A 27,087-nucleotide genomic window follows, 5' to 3' on the forward strand; every position below is an offset into this window, starting at 1 on the left:
TGTTTGATGATGGATGGCATGGAGGGAGGGCTCTTTTTCTTCTTTAGGCTAGACCCGATGGAGTTGGGCCTGCCTTTTCATTCCCTCCAGGCCAGATGGCTTGCCTTTCTCTCCCTCTAGATGATGGTGGATGGAGAGAGGGCCTTCTTCTTTTGAGGTAAGACCTGATGTAGCTCGCCTGCCCTTCTCTTCCTCTGGAAGATGCTGGAGGGAGGGCCTTCTTTTCAGGCAAGGCATATGCTTTATAGACTAGCAAAGACTTTGACTGCATAGATCATGAAATGCTAAGAAACGTCCTTAAAGGCATGGGAGTGCCAACACATCTGATAGTCCTAATGATGAATCTGTACTCAGGACAAGAGGCTACTGTCAGGGCAGAATATGGAGTAACAGAATGGTTCCCAATTGGCAATGGAGTCAGACAAGGCTGCATTTTATCACCCTACCTATTCAATTCATATGCTGAACATATTGTAAGGAAAGCAGGCTTAGACATGGAGTAGGGAGGAGTGAAAATAGGAGGACGAAATATCAACAATTTGAGATATGATGATGACACCATAATTCTAGTAGCGAATCTAGCAGACCTGAAACAACTACTAAGGAAGATCAAAGAAGAAAGTGCAAAGGCAGGCTTACTGTTGAACATAAAGAAAACAAAAATAATGACCACAGAGAACTTACACACATTCAAACTAGACAATGAGGAAATAGTAAAAGAGTTCTCATATCTGGGATCAAACATTGATTGGAACGGGGACTGCAGCCAGGAAATCAGAAGAAGATTAAGAATAGGGAGGGTGGCTATGAAAGAACTAGAAAAGATCCTACAATGCAAAGACATGTAACTCAGCACAAAAGTCAGAATCATACAGGTCATTGTATTCCCTATTACCATGTATGGGTGTGAAAGCTGGACAGTTAAGAAAGAAGATAGGAGGAAAATCAACTCATTTGAGATGTGGTACTGCAGAATGGTGATGAGGATTCCATGGACAGCCAAAAGGACAAACAAATGAGTCCTAGAGCAGATCAAACCAGAACTATCTCTAGAAGCCAAGATGACAAGACTTAGACTGTCATACTTTGGACACATCATGAGAAAGAATGAATCGTTGGAAAAGACAATGATGTTAGGAAAGGTGAAGGGAAGTAGAAAGAGAGAAAGGCCGCATGCTAGATGGATGGACTGTATTAAAGAGACCATGTATATGAGTTTGCAGAAGCTGGGCAGAGCAGTAGAGGGCAGGGGGCCTGAAGATGTTTCATCCATAGGGTTGCCATGGGGTCGAGATTGACGTGAAGGCAGTTAACAACAACAACGGGATTATCTAGGATAGGCATGGACTAGGCTGTCAATGTTAGTTTCGCTCAGTTTCTCATTTTTCAAATCTTAATTTTAGTTTGACCTATTTCTATGTTAATTTCATGTATGCATTTAAAAAATTCATTTGAAAATAAAATTCTATTTTCATGCATATTTATCAAAAACATTTCCCTTTAAAACAAGGCTGGGGAAACTGTGGCTTGAGGGTCACATGTGGTTCACACAGCACTCAGCCAGTTCTCCAGTCCTCCTACTCCCATGTTATTTAAAAAGTTTTTTGGCATGATTTTCAGGTGAAAAGTGCCTGGAAATTACTCCCAAAGACCCCACCAGTCTTTGCTGTGCCTATATCACCAGAATACTTCTTTTTCATTGTTTCTGTATTCTTGTATTTAATTCTTGGTTTCATTACTGACACTGTAGAAAAGCCTGCACTAAAAGTAGAGGAATTGGATTTAACAGTTACAAAAGACTATCACTAATACATTGACAAAACTATTACTTTTGCTTGTACACAGCTGAAGGCTCCCAAAATACTAAGCACAAATTATCCCAGCAGTTTCATGCAGAGTTGCAATGTAGCTTCTGCATTTTAGCATAGCAAATAAACTCTTTAGATTTAGGCTCCATTCCCACTGGCCCATTTAACGTGGGTGGAACTGGGTAGATCTAGATGCTCCTCCCCTGAATCTCTCCGTTAGCGAGTGCCCACTAGATTTGAGGGGCATTTTAACCCGAATGCCTTACCCAGTTTAACTTGAAGGTGCCTGCTGTCAATCAAGCAATCGTCATAGGTGATGTTTGCAGGGGTATCGGAAGTGTCCTCCCCCCTCCTTTTTTTTAAAGAGCCATGCACAAAATGCCCCAAAGTGCATACATTTTGTCAAAATTTAAAATCTCTTGTGCATGTATGTGTGTGGGCATTTGGGTCAGTGCAGGTTATGATCTGTCCTTGGCCCCATTTTCAACCCCAAAATGCAAGCTAATGCATCCTGTATCCCCCACTCCTTGCCACACCCCAGAATGCCTCATACACAGGTAATAATAATAATAATAATAATAATAATAATAATAATTTCCTCACCTCAGAAATGCCAGAAAAGGATGCGATTGCCATGCATTCTTTTTTGCTTTTATCCCTGAATTCCTTGCAAAAGCATGTATCATTTTGCCAATTGCCTAATTTACAAGAGCAACAAATGTAACATTCGAATTGTAGGATTGATTCGCAAAGGAAAAAAAGTCTAGCCCATTTGCAACATTTCCCCTTTGCTGGAAGCCAGCAAATAGAAGGGAAAGTGAACAAGCAGCTAGCCATGTTCTATCTATCTATATATCTGCCTCAAGCAAAAAAACACATGTGCATATTTTGTCAAAAATAATTAAAAAAAATAAAAACGGGAGGAAGGTGTGTGATGGGAGCTCCGTTCGTGCCCTGCCTTTGACCTGACCTGAACTGACCCTTTTCCTCCTGCTAGAGGAGCTTTGCCATTGCCTTCCACTGAGGCTGAGAGAGAGTGACCTGTCAGTTCCAACTGACCCATGGAATCAATTGGGAATAAAAGGGAAATGCAGCGCAGGCATTCTGACTGTAGCATCCTCATACACTAATAATAATATTAATAATAATAATAATAATAATCCAGGAGCAAGAGGAAATAAAGCACAAGCAAGCACACAGACATGTCACCCAAAAAATCATGCGCATAAATTGTCAGAAATAAAAGAGGCTCCTTCTGCTGCAGCTGGATTTCCCTACATCCCCTGGCTTAGCCCCGCAGCCCAATTTCCCTTGGCAATCCTCCTCCTCCTCTTTCCTTCTGACCCTCCCCTCCCAAGCTGCCCTGGATCCTTCCTCCTCCTCCTCCTCCTCCTCCTCCTGCTCCATTAGAGAATGCCCTCCATGGCTCCCTTCTTCCCACGGCTCCTTCCTCCTCCTCCTCCTCCTCCTCCTCCTCCTCCTCCTCCTCCTCCTCCATCACTTTCTCCACTCCCCCCCGCCCTCCCTCTTACAGCCCTTTGCAGCCCAAAAGTCACCCTGATTTCCCTTTTTGCCTCCTCTCAGCCTCCAGTCCTTCGGCTCTTTCCTTCTCCTCCTCTTCCTCCCCCTCCCCTCAGATGAGGGGAGGGAATGCTCTGACTTCTGCCCGCCCTCTGACCCTAATCCCTCCCTGAATTTGCCCTGATCATGATCGAGGGCAAGTTCATATTTTGCAGAACCCGGGTCTTTTGAGAAAAGACGGATTTTAGCCCAATTCTGGATACCCCGAGGTAAGGGGCATTTCCTTGTGCAAGCCTCAACATGGATTGTGACAGAATCAGGCCCAATATGAACTTCACGTGCAAATTTCGAATCCTGAACCAGGTTAAAAGGTAGTCTGAATGGACCCTTAGACTGATTAACAAAAATGTAGTTGAGCATGGACAAAATATGATTTTAGACTATAACTCCCAGAATTCCCTGGCAAGAAAAGCCCAAAAAAGGTTACCTTTTCAAAGTGTCATTTGCTTCAAAAGTTCACAATACACATTTATGTAAACATAAGGGAGGAATTTCTCAACATCAACCACAAGAATGCATAGGCTGTTGTGGGTGGTGTTTAAAAACACATATACACCGAAATTCTTGATTCCTCCTCTACAACAAGATCTTCCACTTTATAGAAATGGCTGTTGTAGCTGGATTAATTTTAAGGAAAACTGTCCAGCAGGATTCAAGGAAATCCTGAGGCCTCTGTACACATGAAAAAATAAACCAGCATGTATATATTGTCTCTTGTAATACAAGCTTATCTAATTGCTTGCCCTATCTAAATGGTGATATGATTTACAAATGGAGCAGATAAGAAGACTTGTAGCATTGTGCCACCCACAGACCAACAGATATGCATAGATACTCAAAAATGTACAGGTTTGTCCTGTGTACTGTTGGCAGTGCTGGGACTGTTCTGCGTGGTGAAAACCTTCTTTTGGAGGGTAGATAGGAAATGGAACAATTCTCAGTATAAGGTTAGTCACTGTGGTGACATAACAGTATCTTTCTAAAACTAAGTGATCTCTCACATTTTTAGGGTGGCATTCTCCCCAGAATTAGTGAAAGCTGGTATATATGTATAAGTATGTATGTAGATATTGTCGATTGTTATAAGTCTTGTTCTTTAAATATATATTATAAGCAATGACCTATGCAATTTCTGCCCCTTGTTGACCGCTGAGTCTCATCTGATAGGCACACATCTAATTACCCAATTGTTGTTGCATGTGTGCCTTCAAGTCATTTTTGACTTATGGCAACTCTAATGTGAACCTAACATGAGGTTTTCTGGAGCTAAAATTGTGTGAGTAGCCCAAGATCACCCAGTGGGTTTCCATGGCCAAGCTTGGAATTGAACCCTGGTCTCTAGTTATAGTCCACCGTTTAAACCACTAGATCATACTGGCTCTCATGTCAGTTACAATACTGTACTATGGATAAAAGTATCTTTGCATTGAAGATTTCTAAAAAAAAACTATTTCCATTTAATGTGTATAATGATTACATTTCAGTTTCTACCATTTCAGAAACATCCCTGTCTGCGAGTGGTAGGGGGTAGGTTTTGCAGTACCCTCAATTCTGTTGTTGTGATTGTTAACAGCCCTTGAGTCAGCTCCAACTTATGGCAACCCTATGGGTGAGACATCTCTAAATCCCCCTATCCTCCACTGCTCTGCTTAAGTCCTGTAGACTTAGGCCCATGACCTCCCTAATTGAGTCCAGCCATCTGGTGTGTGGTCTTCCTCTCTTTCTATTCCTCTCCAACTTTCTAAGCTTTAATGTCTTTTTGAGTGAGTCATGCCTTCTCATGATGTGGCCAAAGCACAATAGTCTCAGGTTTGTCATCTTGGCTTCTAGAGGGAGTTCTGGTTTGATCTGTTCAAAGACACAATTGTTTATCTTTTGGCTGTCCACGGTATCCTCAGAACTCTTCTCCAACACCACATCACAAACGAGTTGATTTTCCTATCCACTTTTTTCATTGTTCAGCTCTTACATCCTTACATGGCGATGGGGAATACTATGGCTTGTATGATTCTAACTTTAGTGCTCGGTTTTATGTCTTTACTCTTTAGGATCTTCCCTACTTCTTTCATAGCTGACCTTCCCATCCCTAGTCATCTTCTTATTTCTTCACTGCAGTCACCATTCTGATTGATGTTTGATCCTAGGTATGGGAAATCTTTAACTATTTCAATTTCTTCATTGTCTAGGTCAAATTTATATATTCCTTTCATGGTCACAATTTTTGTTTTCTTGATGTTTAGCAGTAAGCCTGCCTTTGTAGTTTCATCTTTGACCTTCTTTAGTTAAATGTTCCAAGTCTCTGGTGTTTCCCACTAGTAATATGGTGTCATCCACATATCTAAGATTGTTGGTGTTTCTTCCTCCTGTCTTCACTCCTCTTTCTTCTGAGTCTTCTGCTTCTGTTTGTGTGCATTGTAGCAGTTCAGTTGGAATATTGTCTGTTCCTGGAATATTGTCCGTTCCTGGTGACTTGTTTTTACCAATTTCTCTTATTCCAACTTCCACTTCACTTTTTAGGATCTCTCAGTTTTACTTTAGCCTTATTTTTGTTTGGTGGTCTTAGGTTAAGTATAGGTGAATGTTTCAAAGGCCTGTTAGAGACAGCCAAAATAAAGCTGCTTCGAGTCACAGTGGAGGTATGGTGATTCAATGATGCATGTGTCCTAAGAGTCCAGAAGTCACACCAAAGCCACGCTCCAGCCCTTAGGGCTGGAGCGTGGCTTTGGTGTGGCTCCTGGACTCTTAGGACGCATGCATCATTGAAACACCATACCTCCACTGTGACTCGAAGCAGCTTTATTTTGGCTGTCTGTAACAGGCCAAAGTCACTTTGTTGATAGGAACTAAACTATCAGAGAACCACATCTGAAAGCCTCCTTTAATATGTTGCAAACTTTCCTGCTGCCAACTAAAAATCTCTGTTTGGTTAAACATCTTTTTATTTTTGTAACACATTTTTCTTCTGTCTCCTCCACCTACATCTCACAGGGGCAAATGTAACCTTAAGGGTTTGAGTTGCTCAATGTGAATACTTACCTGAACCCTAACCAACTTATGTTTTGGCTGAAACTCATCCCATTTGTCATTGTGATATCCCTACCTATCCCTTGTGCAATGGTGTCAGGGGCTGAATAACTGCATTCCTGAGTGGGTAGGGTCAGACAAACAGCACATAGTGATCTGAAGAACAGTAGGGTTTAAGTGTGCACTCTTCTTTTTCTCCTCAGAATTTCAGGCCTTCTATTATCAAAGGTTAATTGCTTTTACCTAGTTATTCAGAGCTTTTGGGCTGGTTTCCCTGCTCATTCATTGTTCTTTGTAATTTTCATATACTTGTTCCTGGAGCATAAGTGCAGAAATCTCTTCTTACAGCACCTCCAACTTTAAGTGGTTTTGTCTTTCCTAAAGACCTACCAAACATTTTTGGTTTCTTCTCTGCAAACAGGGTGTGCAAAACTTATGCAACTCTCCAGTATTGATCCCTGGTATGTGAAGTTGCAAAGGACTGAGATTTTCTTTGCAGGGCAGTTTATCTTAATATGAAGTGACCTGTAGACTCCGTATGATAAACTGCTATGAATCAGTGCAACACCTAAATTTATAGCTCTTTAACCTGAATTGAATAAGTTTTCACTGCCTTAGTCTAAAGCAAAACAGCTTCAGAAGGGGAATGGGGGTGGGTTTGGAATAGACAACTTGCAAAAGTGTTTAACACTTTCCTTGCCATTTCTCTGCTTCATACACTATCCTTGATATATATTTGGAACTTATTTGAGAGGTAATTTGGAACACAGAAATAGTAAAGAATTAAGCACCTAGCCTGTACAGTGCGCCTGCACCATACGCGGGCACACTATACACAGCTTTCAGCTTATGCTAAAATTTACAAAGACTGGTACATGCACACCACCATGCCTGATCCCCATTATATTGAATGGGGCTCGAGTATACACGGTTTTTGGCTTATGCCCCATAAGATATGGCTCCACTGTAATTCGTTTCCCCATATGAAGCTGAGCGGTAGCTACAACTCAGTATGTTGTCTTTGTCATGAAATCACAAGGTAGATTTAGGCAAACCTCCCTTCTCTCCTTTAACTTTGGTTTCTGCATCTGTAACATGGCAGGAAATAATGCTGCCTTTCCTTAGAGGCATATTGTATTCAACACTTAGAATCAACTATACAAATTTCTAAATATTATAGTGCTTCTTGTTAAAGTAATCTTTTAAAATATTGCGGAAAGGAGTAATAAGGTCTTCTTTTAAATATGTCTGCAATGTAATCTGTAGTTATCCTTCAGTTTACACAGGAGTAAAATGAGCAGAGAACTTCTTGGTCTCTATAATAGTGGATAGTCAGTACTGCAGTTCTTCCATTTTTTTGTCTATCTGATTTCCCTCCTTACTTTTTTGCTGTTTAATTGCTCGGTCATACTACGTCTGTGCACATCTTTAGTACTTGTTCATATTTTCTGTAAAATAATTCTTGTGAAGTCTACCTCCTTAAAATAATTTTCTGTTACAACAGGAGTTCATAATCAAACTTAGCCCATGCAATTGAAAGCTTATCCTTTTTACCTATTTATAGTGACTCAAGGAAGGAGTAATACATGTCAAATAAAAAGCTTCAGAAGCAACAAAAGTCGTACAAACAGAAGACATATGAACAATGAAAAACAATTTATATGCACCATATCACAGCTGACATCCTTTTTTTAACCAAAGAACAAAACAAACAACATCTTTACAAATTCTTCAATTATGGCCCTTTTATCTTTTTCCGCAGTCTTGAGACATGTATACAGGGGTTTCCCATGCTCTAAGCTCATCAGTATCATACTGGGTGGAAAAATACAGCAAGAACATGACAATTCTTCTTAGAGGTCTTGTACTATGGCACTCTACGGACTGTCTGAATATAACCCAAGTTGATCTAGTTTGCTACTTGGACTGACAGGCACTTGCTTTCCCCTTCATAGTTTGTGGATGTCAGGCATGCAGTGTGCCTAACACTCAGAAAAATATCCTCAAATAACCCTTTTATAGGATTATATTTTTCACATTTGAAAACAGTTTTTGAGGTAGTGAGGTGATAAGAATGGTGACTATAATGGAGAAAGCAGATGTAAACCAGTTCAGAAGTTGTCATCTGCTTGCAAACTGTTTTTCAAGCCTTGGTGGCAGTGACCTAGCTGAAGAACAAATTCTAAATATTATTGTTTCTTGCTGCAACAAGGGTGGGAGTGTCCAGGGGAATTTCCATCAGGTTTGCATTGCCCAGTTTCTTCTTTCATAACATAACCTTCTTTACTTGATGACAAATGTACCTCATTATGAGAGTTTATTGCTCGCTGAAGGAAATAATTACTTCCTGCAAATAATTATATAAAAACAAAGTCACAAGAACAGGCCAGCTTTCTGGAAGTGACTCAGTAGGTTGTGGGTGAAAAAAGGTACATGAAAATTGCTCAGCAGTAGTATTGTTCTAGGATTTCCCATTTAGCTTCTCAGAATGAGGAATAGTTGCACATCTTTCTGAGTCTCCCCAATGCATTATTATTATTATTATTATTATTATTATTATTTATATCCCTCTTCTCTAAAAAGATTGAAGCAGCTAACAATAAAACATCCACAAAATACAATAAACATACAATAAATGTCTCATTATTGTCCATTGTATCCCAAATCCTCCCAACATTCCCACTCACAATAAAATACAATTAATTTATTAACAAGTGTTAAAACAATTAGTAAAAGCAGGGCAGAGGCAGCGGGCAGTTGCTAAACAATTAATTAAATTGACAGGGGGTTGTTGGAATGTTAAGCTGGGAAGACCTACTGGAAGAGATATGTCTTGATTGACTTTTTAAAGCTTTCAAGACTGGTCATACAGTATATCGGATCTCCTCTAGCAGGCTATTCCATAGCTTGGGATCGGCCGAGGAAAGGGTTCTCTGAATAACCACAGCCAGCCTAGTTTTGACAAACTGCAAGGGAGCAGAAAAACTGTCAATATGACTATCCTTCACAGATTCTTCGGATATCTTGGTCTTTTTAATGCTCACTGTAAAGTCCTTATTCGGTCCTATTGGGTTCAAACATTCGGCTAACAAGAAAGCAAGGATACCCGTAAATCTCCCAGTTTGCTCTACTCTGTTCAACTACTGTTGGCAAATGTAATTGCCAAGAAAAAACACTGCTCTAAGAATGTAAACCCTCAATTTGATAGTAAAAATACCTTCAGTATCCTGCAGAGAGATGAGGCTGGATGTTGTCCAACTTAGAGGAAAGGGGAATATAGTGAGTCACTTGAAAATCTCAAGTACCGTAATATTATTAAAATACTAACCCAGGATTTCCTTTCCTTACTTACTAGTAGTATACATGTTATTTTGTGAACATCTAAAGTGTGCCTTTACATACACAAATGACTTTCATGTTGAGAGAAACAATGTTGGATTCTGGGAGAAGAATAAGGAAGCTCGTCTCATACATTTCCCTCTTTGAACTGTAACTGCACAGATGAAAAAATTAGAATCGTAGACTCATTCAATCATACAGTTGGAAAAGACCACATGGGCCATCCAGTCCAACCACCTGCTATGCAGGAATACACAGTCAAAGCACCCCCGACAGATGGCCATCCAGCCCCTCTTTAAAATCCTCCAAAGGAGACTCTACCTCACTCTGAGGCATGCTATTCCACTGTTGAATAGCTCCTACTGTCAGAAAGTTCTTCCTAATGTTGTGGTGGAACCTCTTTTCCCTCCCAAATCCATCTTAGAAGCAATAATTGTCTCTATATTATATAAAATGCCCTCAGTTTTTCTCTTTTTGTACATTGGGCAGTGGCTGTGATAGTCACAAATATTCTCTTTCAGTATTATTGCTTGTACTTTGGAAAAGGCTAATACCAAAAAAATAACATAACCTAACATAACATAAAGCAATAGCTTCTTTCCTCAGTCCTCCTGAAAGTAATGGCAGTTCTTTCTTTTTTTACATTGGTCATACAACACCTTGTTTTCTGTTCCTGTATCCCTTGTTAAGGATGACATTTTGGAGCATTTGAACTGGCCATATAGATTTGTCCAAAACATCAAAATAATAGGTTCATATATTGTTACCAGGAGGGGAATGTAATATTATCCCAAAAGGTAACATGAAAGTTTAAAAAGAAGACAAAGCGTGAGAGGCTATGTCTACAAGCTTTCCATAACTGTTGATCAAATGACTGTGCTACTGCAGAAACCATTGCTCTGCTTAACTTGATGGCCAGCTTCTAGGGCACTTGTATTGGAATACTGTATTGGACTCCAGTCCCAAAAAGACTGCTCTGATTTCAGATATGAGATATGGACATACTTTCTTATCTGTTTGATGCAAATATTGAGACTGCATCTCCAGCTTCTACTGAATGAGCCCCAAGAATTAGGGCCATATTTGTTAACTTCCCTGTCTGTCTGCTCCTTTCACTGTAAAGAAGAACAGGCATCTCCTCATGGAATTAGCAGCTCTAGAAATCCCCTTGATCATCTGTCTCTAATCAGACTATTATACATTATAGTGGCTCTCCTGTAGAACACAATAATTAAAAGAATACCTTCCTCTCTGTCACTGACTAAAGACTCCAGGGGTTAGTGATTATGGAGCTGTCTGTCTGTGGTTGCATAGTGGCGGAACTGATATCTGTACCTAGGAAACACACAGCTGAAGAACAAAACCACAGAGCTTCAGTTTGGAACCCAGACATGAGGAACAGGATGCCTGTGTTTACAAGGCATTCACTCTGTCAGTACATTTAGGTAATGTTGCTAGTTCCAGATTAATAGGAATCAGGCAGACTAGAAGATCATCCATATCAAACCTCTTGTGGTGGGCTGTTCCTCCTTTTCAAATGCTGGTGAACCCCAAATAGGTGGAACAGTAACCAAAGTGCAAAATAGGCAAGGTGATGTCATATGTAATAGCTAGGTAAAAGAGCCAAGTTGCTTCCTGTAGGCAGAGAACCTAGTCCTTCAGAGTGGTTAGATAATCTTTTTTGAGTTGAGATGTTTTCCTCTAGACAGATATGATGATATACTTGAGATTGAAAAAAATTCTACCCCTCACTCTTTCTGTTAGAAAATAATGGGATAAAGGTGGCTATTCCTTTCTAGAATTAAAGCTTATGACCCAGAAGCAGAGGAGAAGCCTCAAGTAACAGTGTGAGAGGGCACTAACTCCATGTGGTGGGTTCTGTTGCCCTTCCAAAGGCTCTTGGTGGCAGACCTTTACTTGCCTACAGATAGTTTCCCACTCTCAATTACATTGGAGCAAAACAGATTGCCCCTTCGTGCCGGCTTCGGGGTGGCATCAGAGCGTGGCGTTTAGATGCCGCACATTCTGATGCTGCCCTGAAGCCGATGTCACAACGCCTGCCCACCTTAACATGCACCGGTTTTGCAGTGCTCTGGTGGTGCAGCATGTACACACTGTACATTACAGAAGTGCTGTAAAGCCGTGGCAGCACTGGAAAAGCTAGCTTTTTGCCAGCTCAAAAAGGAGCAGCAATTTTCTGCTTCTTTTTACACTGGCAAAAAGCTGGGTTTGGGCTGCAGCGTGCAGTTGCCGCGGCACCCACCCAGCTTTCTCAAGGGCGGCATCACACCACCCCTTTGGGCAGTCTATTTCGCCCCATACTTACTTTACAGGGGGACGCAAAACATAGATGAGGAGATGAGTGCAAGGCCTTACCATAAACCCAGATGTCAGCTCTGTTTGCACATCTACTTGAGAATTGCCATCACAGGATCTAATCACATAACACACAATATTAGAGGCACCTTCACTTGCTCATCCTCTAATGATATAATCAGGGACGTAGCTAGGATTTTAGGAAGGGGGGGGTCCAGACTAAGTGCCACCATTATAATGGGGCTTGAGTGTGGCGGCGCAGCAGCACACACCATTCATTTTTCTAATGGAAGGGGGGGTCCGGACCCCCAGATCCCCCCCCCCGGCTACATCCCTGATATAATATGCCATCCTCTGTCAACAGTGCCCTTCAGCACTCTACATTAGGCAAACAGGGCGGTCTTAGAGCCAGAGATACAGTAAATGAACATAAATCAGATATCAGGAATGGTAATACAAAAAAAACAGTTGCAGAACACTTTGATCTTCATGGGCATTTCATCTCTGATCCCAGGATAGCAATCCTGCAACCAAAAAACAACAAAACAAACCTACAAAGGAATATTAAAAAGAGAAACAGCTGAATTGCATTATATCCACAAACTCCACTCTTTCAACACTGAGTTGAACAGAGGCAATGGCTCTCTGGCACACTGGTTAATATGCCTGCCTCATGAACACATTCATGTCTAGTTTATCACATCTCCTTTGTGGTTCTCAGCCTGCACACACTACATCGCGTAACTCTCTCCCCCATTTATATGGTCATCCACTCCAGGTTGGAGTGGAAACTACCCTGTTTAAAGCAACAAGTGTTTAAAGCAATAAGTCATATAAGTCAGTATAGTGTTAAGAATTTTTCAGACACATGCACACACTTTTGATGTACAAAGATTGCTGGCCTATCATGCAATGGCTCTAGCTTGCATGCAGATGTTGTTGGCAACAATACAAGGCATTTAAGATAAATCCTGAAAACTTGGTATTTAGAAAACTTATTTTAACCTTTTCTTTGCTTCCATATGCACAATTGAAATAATTCAGTGTCTGTGTTCTCCCCCCCCCCCCCCCTTTTGTCTTTTCTTTTGATATTTTCAAGAAAAAAAGCTTGGTCTTCTATGTATAAAATAAAGCTATAGGAGTATTTCTTAGTTTTTAATTTTTTTTGTTGGCAGCCTAACATTGTTAAAGCCGTGGAGTCTGTATGAAACACAGAAGGACGTTTAATCCAATTTGTTAATACTATATTTAAAAAAAACAATTAGTCCATCTGTTTCAGTTTGCAGCTGCATCTAGAGCACTGCATACCATGTTTCTGGGCTATGAATTTTGCCAGGATAGTGGGCCTGTACCATTTCTTCATGTTGTGGAATTGACCAGTATCCTCCCATCAGGGGTGCACAGTCAGCAAATATTGTACAATTTCTTTTAAATAAAATTTAGTAGTTATACCTACTTGTTCTTAAAAACTAAGATCCTTTTTAGGAAATCATACACACACACATACACACCCCGTCAGACTGAATGTTTCTACAGTTTTCTACCCCCTCTTTTTTTATACGACTTCTTTTGGGAGTTTTCACACATACAAAACATTTTACACATAATATTTTTCTTACTGAAAATTGCAGGAGTGGCTGTCCCACTCCCAGTGCTAGTTGCATGTATCTTCCTCTAGGAAGTAATAATCACACACTTTCCAGCACAGGAGTCATATTTTTGTAGAAATCACCTCCAGTTTTTCCTTCTGTGCAACTGTCGGGGCTTTTATTAGCATCTCTTTTCCCTCACTCTATTCAAACCTACAAAATCAAATCCAGGGCAATTCAAATAGTTTTACAGATTGAAACATTGAAAGCTATCGTGTAAATTACAATATACAGTTTATTAGGTCTAAAACATGCACAGTTTTTCTTCAGCTCTCCAGTCTTTTAACTGCCATTTTACATCTACCTTAGCTACCATTTTATTTTATTTTATTTTATAATTTTATTGTCAAAAGTATTTCTGTATTCCTTCCTAGCCTCCAAGGGCCTCTCAAGGTAATGAGCAAATAAAAACCAGTTAAAACAGAACAAAGATAAAACAATTTTAAAACATATTAAAACATTTTAAAAACTCCTAAAAGCAACCTAAAAACAATCTTAGAATACAATTTTGAAACAGTTAAAACAGCAAATTTAAACATTGAATGCCATGTGAAAAAAACATTGTTTTGGCTGCCCACCAGAAGTTTAAAAGAGATGTTTAAGGTAGGGAGTTCCACAGTTCAGGTGATGCTACAGTGAAAGCTCTGTTATATGTACCCACCAATCTAATACCATGAGGTTTTTGGCACACAAACAGGACCTCCTCTGAAGTTCTCACATTTCTGGTGTGCTTATGTGGAAAGAGGCAGTCTTTCAGATATCTTGACCTCAAGTCATTTAGGGCTTTGTAAGCCAACACCAACCCCTCTAATTATGCTCAGAAGCAAATTGAAACCAGTGCAGTTCTTGCAGGCCATGTGTTATATTGTCTTTAAATTGCACACTTGACAGCAATCTGGCTCTGCTGCATTTTGCATTAGCTGCAGCTTCTGAACACTTCTCAAGGGCTGCCCCATGTAGAGTGCATTATAGTAGTCTAATCAAGAAGTAACAGAAGCACGAACCACTGCTGCCAGATCTGCCTTCCCCAAGAAAGACCACAGCTGGTGCACCAACAAAAGTAGAACAAAGGCACTCCTGGTCACTGCAACAATCTCGCTTTCTAGGAGCAGTGTTTACCCTCTCGGGTAAATTCCAGATGGTGGAGCTGGGAGGCAGCTGCTCTGCAAAAAGAGAGCTTACATCTGGCATCCCACAGGGCGCCATTCTGTCCCCCACGCTGTTTAATATTTACATGAAACCGCTGGGAGAAATCATCCGGAGACATGGCACGCGGTGTTATCAGTATGCTGATGACACCCAAATACACTTCTCTATGTCTCCGACTGATGCAGTGACTAAGGATGGCATCTCTCCCCTGGATGCCTGTCTTGGGTCGGTAATGGGCTGGATGAGGGAAAACAAACTCAAGTTGAATCCAGGGAAAACGGAGGTACTAGCGATAGGTTCCCCAGGTCCAGGGATGGAGATTTGTGAACCTGTCCTGGATGGGATCACACTTCCCCTAAAGGATGAAGTACACAGTTTGGGGGTACTTTTGGATCCTTCTCTACAGTTATCATCTCAGGTAGATACGATGGCCAAAAGTGCCTGACATCAGCTTCGGCTGATACGCCAACTGCGTCCCTACCTGGACTGAAAGGACCTTGAAGCAGTGGTACTTGCAATGGTAATCTCTCGTCTTGATTTCTGCAACACGCTCTACATGGGGCTACCTTTGTGCCACATTTGGAAGCTTCACTTGGTTCAATATGTGGCTGCTAGATTGGTCACCGGAACACCTAGATCTGACCATATCACACCTGTATTAAAATCCCTTCACTGGTTGAAAATCAGCTTCTGGGAACAGTACAAAGTGTTGGTGATAACCTTTAAAGCCCTATAAGGCTTGGGCCCGAGTTACTTGAGGGAATGCCTCTCCCTACATAATCCGCCCCGCACTCTCAGAACATCTGGGAAGAATCTTTTGGATTATCCAAATACCAGATTATGGTCTATTTCCCACAAAGCATTTACTGTCATGGCCCCTAAACTGTGGAATGCTTTACCGGTAGAGATCCGACTGATTACTACTCTAGAAGCTTTTAAGAAAGCGATTAAAACGGACCTTTTGCAGCAGGCTTATCCCCCTGATCTTTTATAAAACTGAAGGGACATCCCACTCTGAGTATGTGAATGATATGTTGATATATGAATTTTAACGTGGTGTCTTGATTTTAAGATGTATTTTATATATGGAAATTGGTGTTTCATTTTTATTATTGTAAGCCCTCCTCGATCCGTAGGGAGAGGCAGGAAATATCAATAAGCTATTATTGTTGTTGTTGTTGTTATTATTATTATTATTATTATTATTATTATTATTATTATATTCAAGGTCAGCTTGCTTGTCAGGATCCAAGTCCTGGATCATACAGCTCTTCCCAGTCACAGACCTGTCATTAAGGAGTACTTTGTGGTCTGATGGCATTCTACTAGAGTAGCCAGGGATCTATTGGTTGGATGGTGCACCAGAAGATGGAACAGCCATGAGATGTCTCTCCCATCTTTTCCTCCATCACTTGTTCTACATCCATAGCCATACCTCCTCCTGTCCGTTATGACTAAAATTACCCCTCGGATTTTCTGAATACTTACAGTATTTGGATGACCAGGCATACAGAACAACCAAACTGTCATAAGACTTTATCACATGGGGACAGGGCATCTTTATCCTGTCCAGAAAGCACAAGTGAAAGTGATTGTGCAAAAGGCTTTCTCACTACATCGCACTGATCCTGTCATGTCCCATCAGTGAAGTGGAATTGCATTAACGGGCTGTTCTGATAATACCAAATGATGGGAAATAGGGGGCAATTCCACTTCATTCACAAGAGAATTCCATGTCATTCCCGGGTCAGCATGATTTATTGAGAAAGCCTTTCACACGATCACTTGCGCTTGCACTTTTTGAATGGGATAATGTCTGGATAAGCACGATTTAGTATGAAAGTACTTTCCTCAATTGTGCGAGAAGCTTGGGATAGGGACAGGACAATGACATCCCTTCCCCAGTGTGATAAAGTCCATAAACAAGCACACAGGCCAGTTTAGCCTGAAGAACTCCCAAAATTTAGCCAAAGATGGCCTCAAGGAATTCTGTTCAGTAGGTCCTGCATTTTCTGGTAAGAGCTTCCCAAGGTAAATGTATAGTAGCTTGTCTTGCTCTGCTGTCCACTCCATCTGGTTTCAGTTGGCAAAGTAGGACTCTTGCAACCCAGGCAGTGGCTCCACGCTAAGAGCTACAGGGCAAGAGTTTTTGTGCCTCTGGCAAGATGCCTACCTTAACCATGCCAATACCTGCAGGAGGGAGGAATCAAACAGTCTCAGCAACTCATGTGTCCCCAGTTTAAGCTTTCTCTACAGCAGCCAACCTTCCTCCGGCAAGATGCCTGCCTTACCAATGCAGATACTGTTCAACTTGAGATCTAGATTGTATCTTAACCAAGGAGGGATTCCATAACTTGAGGAATCTTAAGAAATTGGATTACTGTATTTTGTATCCATTGCTCAACAGCAAACCAGAAAAGATTATCACAGGGACCCACAGATGTATTGAGCTTGATTTTGATTGCAGCAAGCCAAAATAATGTTCAGCTGCTGACATGCTGAGGTGAAATGGGAGTCCGAAGCAGTTTCAGTGCATTTAGAAGTTAAGCAGTACTGTTGCTTGGGCTGAAATTTTATATGGGCTCGGCTCACCAAAAAACCACAGAGCCAAGCACAACTATACTAGTTCCAAACACATTAGGAGCAATCTGGGGAGGTTTGCTGGCTGCTTTCTTGTTGGCTGGCATTGTGTTCCTTGCTGCCTTTCTTTCCATCAGGATGGATTTGACCTTTTTAGGCTCATTTTTATGCTGCAAGAGACAAACACGGCTACTTATTTGAATCAATGGAAAGTGCTGTAGCAGGCACTCTGTAATTAGAACTGCTTGATTTGTCTCCACTAATCTTTCTTCAACTGTGGATTTTACATCAAATAGCTGGTTTTCCCAAGAGTGCCATACAAATCAAGAGTCCAGGCTACAGTAAATAAAAATACTTAATCCATTTTAGACATGAGCCAAAAGCCCTGTTTCCTCATCTGTCAGGGTGCTCCCTCCCCTGAATTTATGAGGTGTTTCATTCTGCAGTCATTCCATTTTTCTACAGTCCTTAGGTGCAAAGGGCAAGTTGTCTATGACTTGCTGTGAGAATAAGTCAAATATATTAACAGTCTTGGTGGTCAGTCTAGGTCAGTCTTTTTCCTTCCATATGTAGTTTCAGTTTACTCATTGTTTTGAGAAAGCAAAGGTCTAATGGTGGATTTTTAAGTGACTCTGTGCATACCTTCTCTAGTTCTAGTACGCAACTTCCTTTATACAGATCATGTCCTTACAGGGTTGTGTTTCTACTGCAGGGCATGCCCTAGTATTGCTGTCCAGAAATATTTGACGTTTGGATGCTATCTGTGGGAACAGTTAGTTGAACCTTCAGTTTTGAGTGTAGTGAGTTTAAATGCTATTTTTCTTTTTCTACAATCCCTTCTATTTTCACACCATGTCCTGGCTTTCCAAATATAAGACATTCCCCCCAAAACTGAGTACACGGCTGTCCCTTCTCTTTTTTGTTATTTTTTCTTCCCTGTATGTGCCTGAACAAGACTTATTTTTCTTGGATTGTAGATGAGATGTAACTGACCAAGGGTGGCTGAAGATGAAGTATGGATGGAATGTGTCTTAAAAATCCAAGCTAGAAGAGCCCATACTTCAAGCTTGTTTTGTTACCTGTCCATACCTTCTTAGAACCTAGAATCATTTCCTAGTTTGTAATTCCTTGAGAGCCAGTCTGGAATAGTCGCATAAGTGTTGGACTGGGACTCTGGGAGGCCATAGTTCAAATTCCCACTCAACCATGATAACCTACTGGGTGATCTTGGGTAAGTCACATCTCAACCTCAGAGGAAGTCAATTGTAAACTCTCTCAGAACAAATCTGAGGGAAGACCCCATGATAGGTTCACCTTAGGGTTACCATAAGTTGGAAACAGTTTGAAGCCACACATCAACAGTTCTTTCCTGAGTGCTGAGGGTTTCAAAGGGGAAATGGGATTTTGATGTACAGTATGTGTTATCTAACCATGTCTGCATTTCTACAGAGTGCCTCTGATGGCTTTTGGAAGTCTGTGGCAACCCATGTTCCACGAGAGCCCCATGAGATTCGTATCCTGAATCCATATTTCATCCAAGAGGCAGCTTTCAGCTTTATTGGCCTTCCTTTTAACAACGGCCTGATGGGTAGAGGGGTAAGTCTTCTGGGGAGCTTATCCCCAATATGATTCTTGTTTTCTTATGTGTTGCTTGCTGATGAAGCATAAAACCTGAAGTTGTTCCATTACTATTATTACTTCACCAAATGCCAACCCATCCAGTTATGTCTGTAGGTTCCACAGGCATAGGTCACATCACTTTTATGTTTTATGCAATGCTTAACATACAGGTGCAACATGTTAGAATGCTAATAATTAGCAAGACAGTCAAAAATGAGAAAAATAGACAAAACAAAGGGGGAATGAAAACAAATCATGATGTTGCACAAAATATTTAAATCAACATATCAGACCTGATAATGTATTTCATATGTATGCAAATGTGACAATATGTACACGGTAGTTAGAGATATGAAGGCACAGAAAAAGAATAGGCAAATTAAAGAAAAACTCTTTTTCCTGTTTTCCTCCTAGAAAAATTGGGAAAAAAGGATTGTGAAATATTTTAAGGACTAAAAGGTTTAAGAAATATTCACATATTTCACATATTTACTGTCCCAACATAATTTCTAAAAACTATGTAAGAGAAAGACTTTTATATAAGACTAAGGCCCTATACAGACTGGCTTGAAAGGCTGGCCTGTGGATGGAGTTGGGTCGCAGCATCCTGATGATGCAGTCCCTAATTCCACCCCCAGGGTGCCATAAAGCCGCATGCTGCTCCAGACGGTGTAGAGCATCATGGTGCACCTCCAGTGCTGCGTCCAGATGATGCAGCACCGAAGGGGCACCATACAGCCGTGCCACTGAAGCTATGGCACCCTTTGGAGGGCGCATAAAGGAGCCGCTTTTTGTGCCACTATGTAGAGTATCAGAGCATCACAATTCTAAGTCTTTGTTGCTTTTTCTAATCTCCTTATGTAAATGAGTGTGTTTTATCTACTTGACAATTTGGAAACTATTAGAGACAGCTCGCTCTCGCTCTCTATCTTTAACAAATGTTCATGTTCTGTTCTGTTTTTAATTGAATTTTCTGCCTGCTCATCACACTGGCAAAACCAAAGAGGCTCATTACAGTTTAGGTGTTATTTACAGTTCAGAATCCTGTAACTCCATTGGGGCAGGCGAGGGGAGAGAAATAATTAAAAATTAAGTTCAATTTGTAATTATATTCTGAATAAACTATACTTTTATTGCATAAAACATGATAATTTTATACTGAACAAAGTTACATAGAATAATATGTTATGTTTCTAATGTAACAAATTGACTTTAAATCTGTAAATGGTGGTAATACTGCATTTTTTTCAGTTCCTAAAAATTACTCCTCCCCCCCAAAAAATAAGAAAAAAACCACCACCCACCATGATTTCAAAATATCTGGAAATGTTGTATCTCTGATGGTACTGCATATTCGTGCTTTAAAGAGAGTGGCTACTTGTGGAAGGCTGTTCTTCCTGCTTACAGTGTTTAGAAAATAGTCCATTAATTTGTGAAATTAAATACACTGAAAATATTTTTTTTAGATCTAGCAAAAGCTCCTCATCTACATGTCACTGTTACATCTGCACAGAGATTTTTCAGGACTCTAAAGTCAATACTTTTGCAAGAAGGTAAACTATTCATTTGCAATGGCTCCTTACTCTTTTCACAGCATCAGCCATTTCATATTTTCCTTTTAAATTTATGGTGTCAAATGGCAAATATTGCCCTGAGTATAACAACCAGCAGCCAAAGTTCAGTCTCATATCCACAGTGGAGTAAAATACACATTTTGGGCGAGGAAAAAAATCTGATTGAAGCTTCTAAAACATGTGGACTTCCTGTTGTATACTCCACAGCTGCTTATACAAGGGGAGAAATACAGGTTCCTTCCTGCCCCATTGCTTTGATTATAGAAGCAAGGAACAATGTGTATCCTTTACTTTTAAGGAGAGTGCTCCTGTTCAGCATTCCAAAAAGCCTAGGGAAATGTGGCTTTTATTTCTGCTGAGGTTTTGTGCCTTATGTAATGTGGAGAGAACTGGGAAGGAGCGTAACCACAAGACACTGATCTTCCACCAGTGCTAATTTCCTCTCTGAGATACTATAAGTTAGTTGTTAGGATTTCAAACAGGCCAATTTCCCGACTACCTCAAATTTTCTTTCTTTTGCCTTCTCCCTCTTTCCTATTTCTTTTCTTCATTTGACATTCGTCTTTCTATTGACAACAGGCCCTCAACAGTTCTGAAGCTCTAGGTTTCTGCAGCTCACAGATCTTTTTTGAATAAAATTGGAGGGGTTTTTAAATTTTTAAGAATAATGCTTTTGAATATATTTGGCATACCTAGGGAATCCCCTGAGTTTGCAGTTATTAACGTTCTTGGCTGGTGGCTCCGTTTTGTTTCTAAACTGATAAACATAGGACATTTTCACACATGGAAGGTGTATCTCCATCCTGAAAGAAGAAGAAAGTGAGGCCAGTTTGAAAATGAATGCACTTACGTGCCACCTCATCACACGCAAAGACAAATAGGAGTGCCAGCGGAGAGGCCCTCCTTCTGTGCATGCAGACCCTGAGCTAAAGAGAGGGGGAAGGAGGGAGTGAGGGGCCAGGTGCCCCTTCAGCCACTCAGGAGGAGGCGGTCTTGGTCCTTCTTTGCTGATGCTGCTAAAGACAAAGGTGCTCCGCTCTCCTTAGACTGGGGCAGAGAGGCAGCGTGGAAGCTGAGGGCAGAAGTGCCCCCACCAGGATGGAGCCGAGCTGAGTGCCGTCCCGGCAATGGACTTCCCCCGCAACGTGAGCCTGGGGCTAGGCAATGCCTCCCTCCAGGGGCCGGGGCTATCCTCTGGGTCCCCATGGATCTACTCGGTGGGGTGAGTGGCAGGGCTGCTGGAGCTGACGCTGTCGGGGAACGGGCTGGTGGTGGCGGTGGTGCTGAGGTGCAGGTCTCTAATTCATTCAGAGGATACAGAGAGCGTAGCCATGGGGAGAGAAATCTCTGGGTCATGGGTTCATGGGGTTTCAAGGGTCATGGGGTGTTTCTAACAAAGGCAATCCAAGGCTGATCCAGACATGCACTCCATACCAGGCAAAATCAAATTGACTGAAATTTTGGAAGTGAACAAGATTTATAACTTGGATGTTTCTCTGAATTTATCTAACCCTGGGATGACCCATGGTTGCGTTTGCAATGCCTACGGATTGTGTTTTGTACCCAGTGATATTCTTTTGCAAAAGAACGTGAAACACCATGATTGACTCTGGAATGACTCTGGAATGACCCTGGAATAAACTTCCAATTTCCCCTGTGTGAAAAAGTCCATAGAATCATCTAAGGATTGTTGAGGAGGAGAGGAATTTGCTATTAAGGAGGAGGAAGGAAGAGGATTCACTGTGTTGGCAAAATAAGCAATCATGATTCAGCTCCATTGAGATATTTATTCTTCATCCTTCCTTCATCATCTTTACAACAGGATTTGACTATTTGCTGCTTTGAGTGAATACAACACAAATATATACTTAATTCTTATACAGTGCGCCCGCATTATAGGTGGGTGCACCATATGCAGCTTCCAGCATACACAGGAAACCGCACCAGAAAAACTCCTCTCGTGCCCTGGAAGAAGTAATGGGGCATGTGCCACAGGCACAAGCCCCATTACTTCTAATGGGGCTCGAGCATACGCATTTTTCTCTTACAGATCCCTGCATAAGGGAAGGGTCGCTGTAGTAGGTTAGATGTGTCCGTAAACTCAGAATGAATGGGAAATTGTAGATGGAACAAAGTTGCTGATTGTAAGACACAGAAAACCATGTCTCATCCATATCTGAAATACTCATCGCCCTTTTATGTTGAACTAAGAGAGAGGGAAACTGAAGGAAACATAAAGAGGGGAGCTGCCCTTAAGCCTCTCTGCCTTCTCCTTATAAACAACAGTAGATGATTTTCAAATGGTTCCCCTCCATATGTAGCTTTTAAATTCCTGGATTTCTTTTTGTGTAGAGAGAAGGAACTGCCAGACCAAATCAGCTTCATGGTCCAGAATCCTATTCCCAGGATTAGCTAGCATTGAGTCCTTTCTGACTCAAACAAATGAGCAAAGATAAATAATTCTTAAACAGAGCCAAAATAGGTTGCTCCTTAATTTTAACTATTACCATTCTTTCTCACACAGGGTATCTTGCTTATTCCTTCAGCAGGATGGATTTGGCTTTTAAAAAATTATCTTTACAAGATACAAGTATTTTGCAACCATTTACAGTTAAAACTGTTAGGTTCTATTTTGCTGTCCAAGTATATGTCCATATTCTTTTGAATCTTGCTGTGTTTGCTACCTTTGTTATTTGTAGCAAATGACAACCAATCTAAAGGTGACATTGTGTGGAAAAATATTTCCTCATTTCAATTTTCACTCATCACTTCACAAAATATTTCTTTTATTTTATGCTACAAGGCAGAGAGATAGATATTGCCTCTTTGCATTCCTGCTAGGGTTTGTAATTATAGGGATGTTTGTCATCTCATCTCTAAGGTAAACAATCCCGGCATTTGCAATTTTCCTGTAGAGAAAAATCAGTCCAGATTTGTGAGAGTTCATTCACCCTCTCTGGTATGTTGCACTCTTCTACCCCCAACCTAATAGTTTTTTTTTCACCCCTTTTTTTCACTTGGCATGAGCATACTATGCTAGGAAGGAGTTCTAAAGGTATGCTGTGGCCTACTGGGAACAATTTACTTGCCACGAGAGAGAAATAGGTGGTAAGCTTCTCAGTGACTGAATGGATCTGACTACCTGGATACTTAATGAACCATGTGAATCAGATTATTTTAGTAGGCAGATATGTGGGAAGAACAGTTAATAATTAGATGCTGAAATGAAGAACATTCAACCTTCAAATTATAAAACACACCTCCAGTAGTGAAAAATGATTAAACATTTACTTGTTCACAGGGGATATTGACAAAGCATGAGATATTACTGAGATCGTTTTTTTCCCTGAACAAACCTGCCTAATCCATACAGAAAAATGTGGTATACATCATGATCTTTCCATGTTTAAATATGGCACTCGTGTCATGGTGTTAGATTTTAAGGCACTTATATAGCAGTTATTCCTTTTCCAATTCAGGTAGGCCTAACTTTCTGGATTTTAACACATAGTGTAGCAACCCAGCATTTACAGATCTATTGGGAGGGTGATCATAGCACAAGTGGCAGAATATATTAGTACTTTGTTTTTCTGGTGGTCATTGTTATATTTCTTTTCAGTGTACTGAATTTATTACACCTGTGCTTACAACTACCCAGATTCAGAGAAAAGGGGCAGAAGTAATGCTAGCTGAATCTTTTAAGTGTGGAGCACCCCCCACCAATGTATACAGACACATACACAGTGTGTTCAGAGGAACAGTGCCTCTGGATATCTAGAGGCACACCAAAGTGAGAACATTTTCTATTTTAGCAAGGATTCTTGCTAACCTCAAATACACCTGTATGCATAATGCATAATTGGGGGTTCACATCTCCCCACGTCTCTGCTAGATGCATAGCAGCTCTTTTGAGGAATAATGTTTTATGCTTCTCTTTAAAAGCAAAAGGAAACACACAAAATTGCTACCACACACCTTTTCCTCAATTTGTTTTTATTTTTAAACATATTATGTTAAATGCACAAGCAATTTTAATTATTTTGGAGTGGAGAGGAGGAACTGTGAAAATGAGTATGTTGTGAATCTGACTTTGTGAGAGTTTGATAGATTGTATTACACATATCAGATTGGTAAAATCAATCAAGAAGGGCCTTAATCAAAACCTGATGTTTCATTTCATGAAAGTTTGCTTGGTTTTTTTTTAAAAAACTAGTTTATGAAACTTTAAGAACAAATTTTGCCAATGGCCTTTGTCAGTTGAAGTAAATGATAAACTGTTTGGTCAGGTACTTTGAACAAGAGCAGAATGAAATAGTTGTACAAGTGAAGAATCATGGAAATTTCTCATGCTCCCTATAGTGACAGTAATCAACCCAACTGAAGAGTATATGTTCACATCCAGTTGGGAACTTCATGAATGGGCTAAAGTTTGCTATGAAAATAGAATGAGTGAAGCTGCTCCAAAGTAAAGTAGGATGGATATGTCACAAGATTTCTGAAACAATATTACATCTTCCTGTATGTAAAGTGCAGTACCCATGTACAGCCTAGTGTAATGTAATGTAGAAATGTAAGGTACTGCACTTAGGGTGGAAAAAACGAAATGCATAGATATAGGCTAGGGGACACCTGGCTGAACGAGACTACATGTGAAAGGTATCTAGGAGTCCAAGTAGACCACAAGTTGAACATGAGTCAACAGTGCAATGTGGCAGCTAAAAAGGCCAACGCCATTTTAGGCTGCATCAATAGAAGTATAGTGTCTAGATGAAGGGAAGTAATAGTGCCACTATATTCTGCTTTGGTCAGGCCCCACCTGGAGTACTGTGTCTAGTTCTGGGCAGTACAATTTAAAAAGGATGTTCAGAAATTGGAGCGTGTCCAAATGAGGGCAACTAAAATGGTGTAGGGTCTGGAAACCATGCCTTATGAGGAACGACTGAGGGAACTGGGGATGTTTAGCCTGCAGAAGAGAAGGTTAAGAGGTTATATGATAGCCCTGTTTAAATATTTGAAGGGATGTCATATTGAGGAGGGAGCAAGCTTGTTTTCTGCTGCTCCAGAGACTAGGACATGGAACAATGGATGCAAACTGCAGGAAAAGAGATTCCACCTCAACATTAGGAGGAACTTCCTGACAGTAAGGGCTGCTTGACAGTGGAACATACTCCTTTGGAGAGTGGTGGAGTCTCCCTCCTTGAGGTCTTTAAACAGAGGCTGGATGGCCATCTGTCAGGGATGCTTTGATTGTGATTTCCTGCATGGCAGGGGGTTGGACTGGATGGCCCTTGTGGTCTCTTCCAGCTCCATGATTCTAGGGTTACTTGTATCTTCAGTGCAGATGGAGTGGGAATAAGGACAAGAAGAATACAATATGACCTATGGCTTCAGATAAACCCACTATTGTATTTTAAACATCCTCCAAAAAGTGTTTGCAGAAGTGTCACTGAGAACTAGTCTGAGGAATTCTACTAACATGATGCACCTCTCTTTGTGTAAAACTTGAATTCTCATGTGCTAGATATTAATCAAATAAAAGGTATTTGATTCTGCAATTGGACCTGCAAAAATGTTGCTGTGTTCTGAGTATCTTCAATTGAGTATCTGCAATTGAAGGATCCAGTCATCCACTCACTCCAGTCATAACCCCATGCATGATTATTTATTTATTTAAAATCCAACTTTTCTTACAAAGGATCCAAGACAGCTTCCAAACATGGTACAGTTGAAGAAAGTATTCATTTAAAAGTTTTTTAAATGCCCAGTTAAAAGTCAGTTTAGTTAACAAAACACAAGGTTAAAACAATATGCAATTAAAACATTATTAAAAAAAGATAAAAACTGTTAAAACAGATTAAAACCACCACCTATTTTTTAAAAAACCCTCTTTTTGTCACATAAATTATAGACCAAAGGCCTGCCTGGATAAAAAGGCCTTTGCTTGCTGGCAAAAGGAAAGTAGAAAGAGGGCCAACAAAATCTCCCGAGGGAGGGAGTTCCGTAGCCTGGGAGCAACCACTGAGAAGACTCTCTCCTGTGTCCTCAACAAACGTTGGATTGAGAGAAAGGTTCCAACCAAAGATCTCAAAACTCAGGCAGGCATTCAAATAGTGTAGACTGCAACCATATAGGGCTTTAAAGGTCATGACCAGCACTTTAAATTCTGCCCAAAAATGGAAATGTAACCAGTGAAGCTGTTTCAACAAGAGGATTACATGTTCCCTGTAACAAGGCCCAGTCAACAACCTGGGTACAATATTTTGGATCTGCTGAAGTTTCTGAACAGTTTCCAGATACAGTTCTGTGTAACACACAATACAGTAATTCAACTAGGGTGCAATCAAGGCACATGTTATCGTGGCCAGATTTAACATTGATCTCACACACACACACACACACACACACTTTCCAGCTAGCGTTCACCATTTCATAGATACTGAGCATGAC

General features: G+C 40.7%; 1 protein-coding gene across 10 annotated transcripts in view; it reads left to right on the forward strand.

Annotated features, from left to right (window-relative positions):
* The window catches only part of ST3GAL3 (ST3 beta-galactoside alpha-2,3-sialyltransferase 3), a 301,371-nt gene that overhangs the window by 227,176 nt on the left and 47,108 nt on the right, over positions 1 to 27,087 (forward strand). For all 10 annotated transcript variants that reach the window (XM_042462929.1, XM_042462928.1, XM_042462930.1 and 7 more), the window contains one exon: positions 18,896 to 19,042. In XM_042462929.1, the coding sequence (XP_042318863.1) occupies positions 18,896 to 19,042 (147 nt within the window). The remainder of the gene's footprint in view (positions 1 to 18,895; positions 19,043 to 27,087) is intronic.

Source organism: Sceloporus undulatus, chromosome 4, assembly GCF_019175285.1.
Source record: "Sceloporus undulatus isolate JIND9_A2432 ecotype Alabama chromosome 4, SceUnd_v1.1, whole genome shotgun sequence".
NCBI classification, from domain to species: domain Eukaryota; kingdom Metazoa; phylum Chordata; class Lepidosauria; order Squamata; family Phrynosomatidae; genus Sceloporus; species Sceloporus undulatus.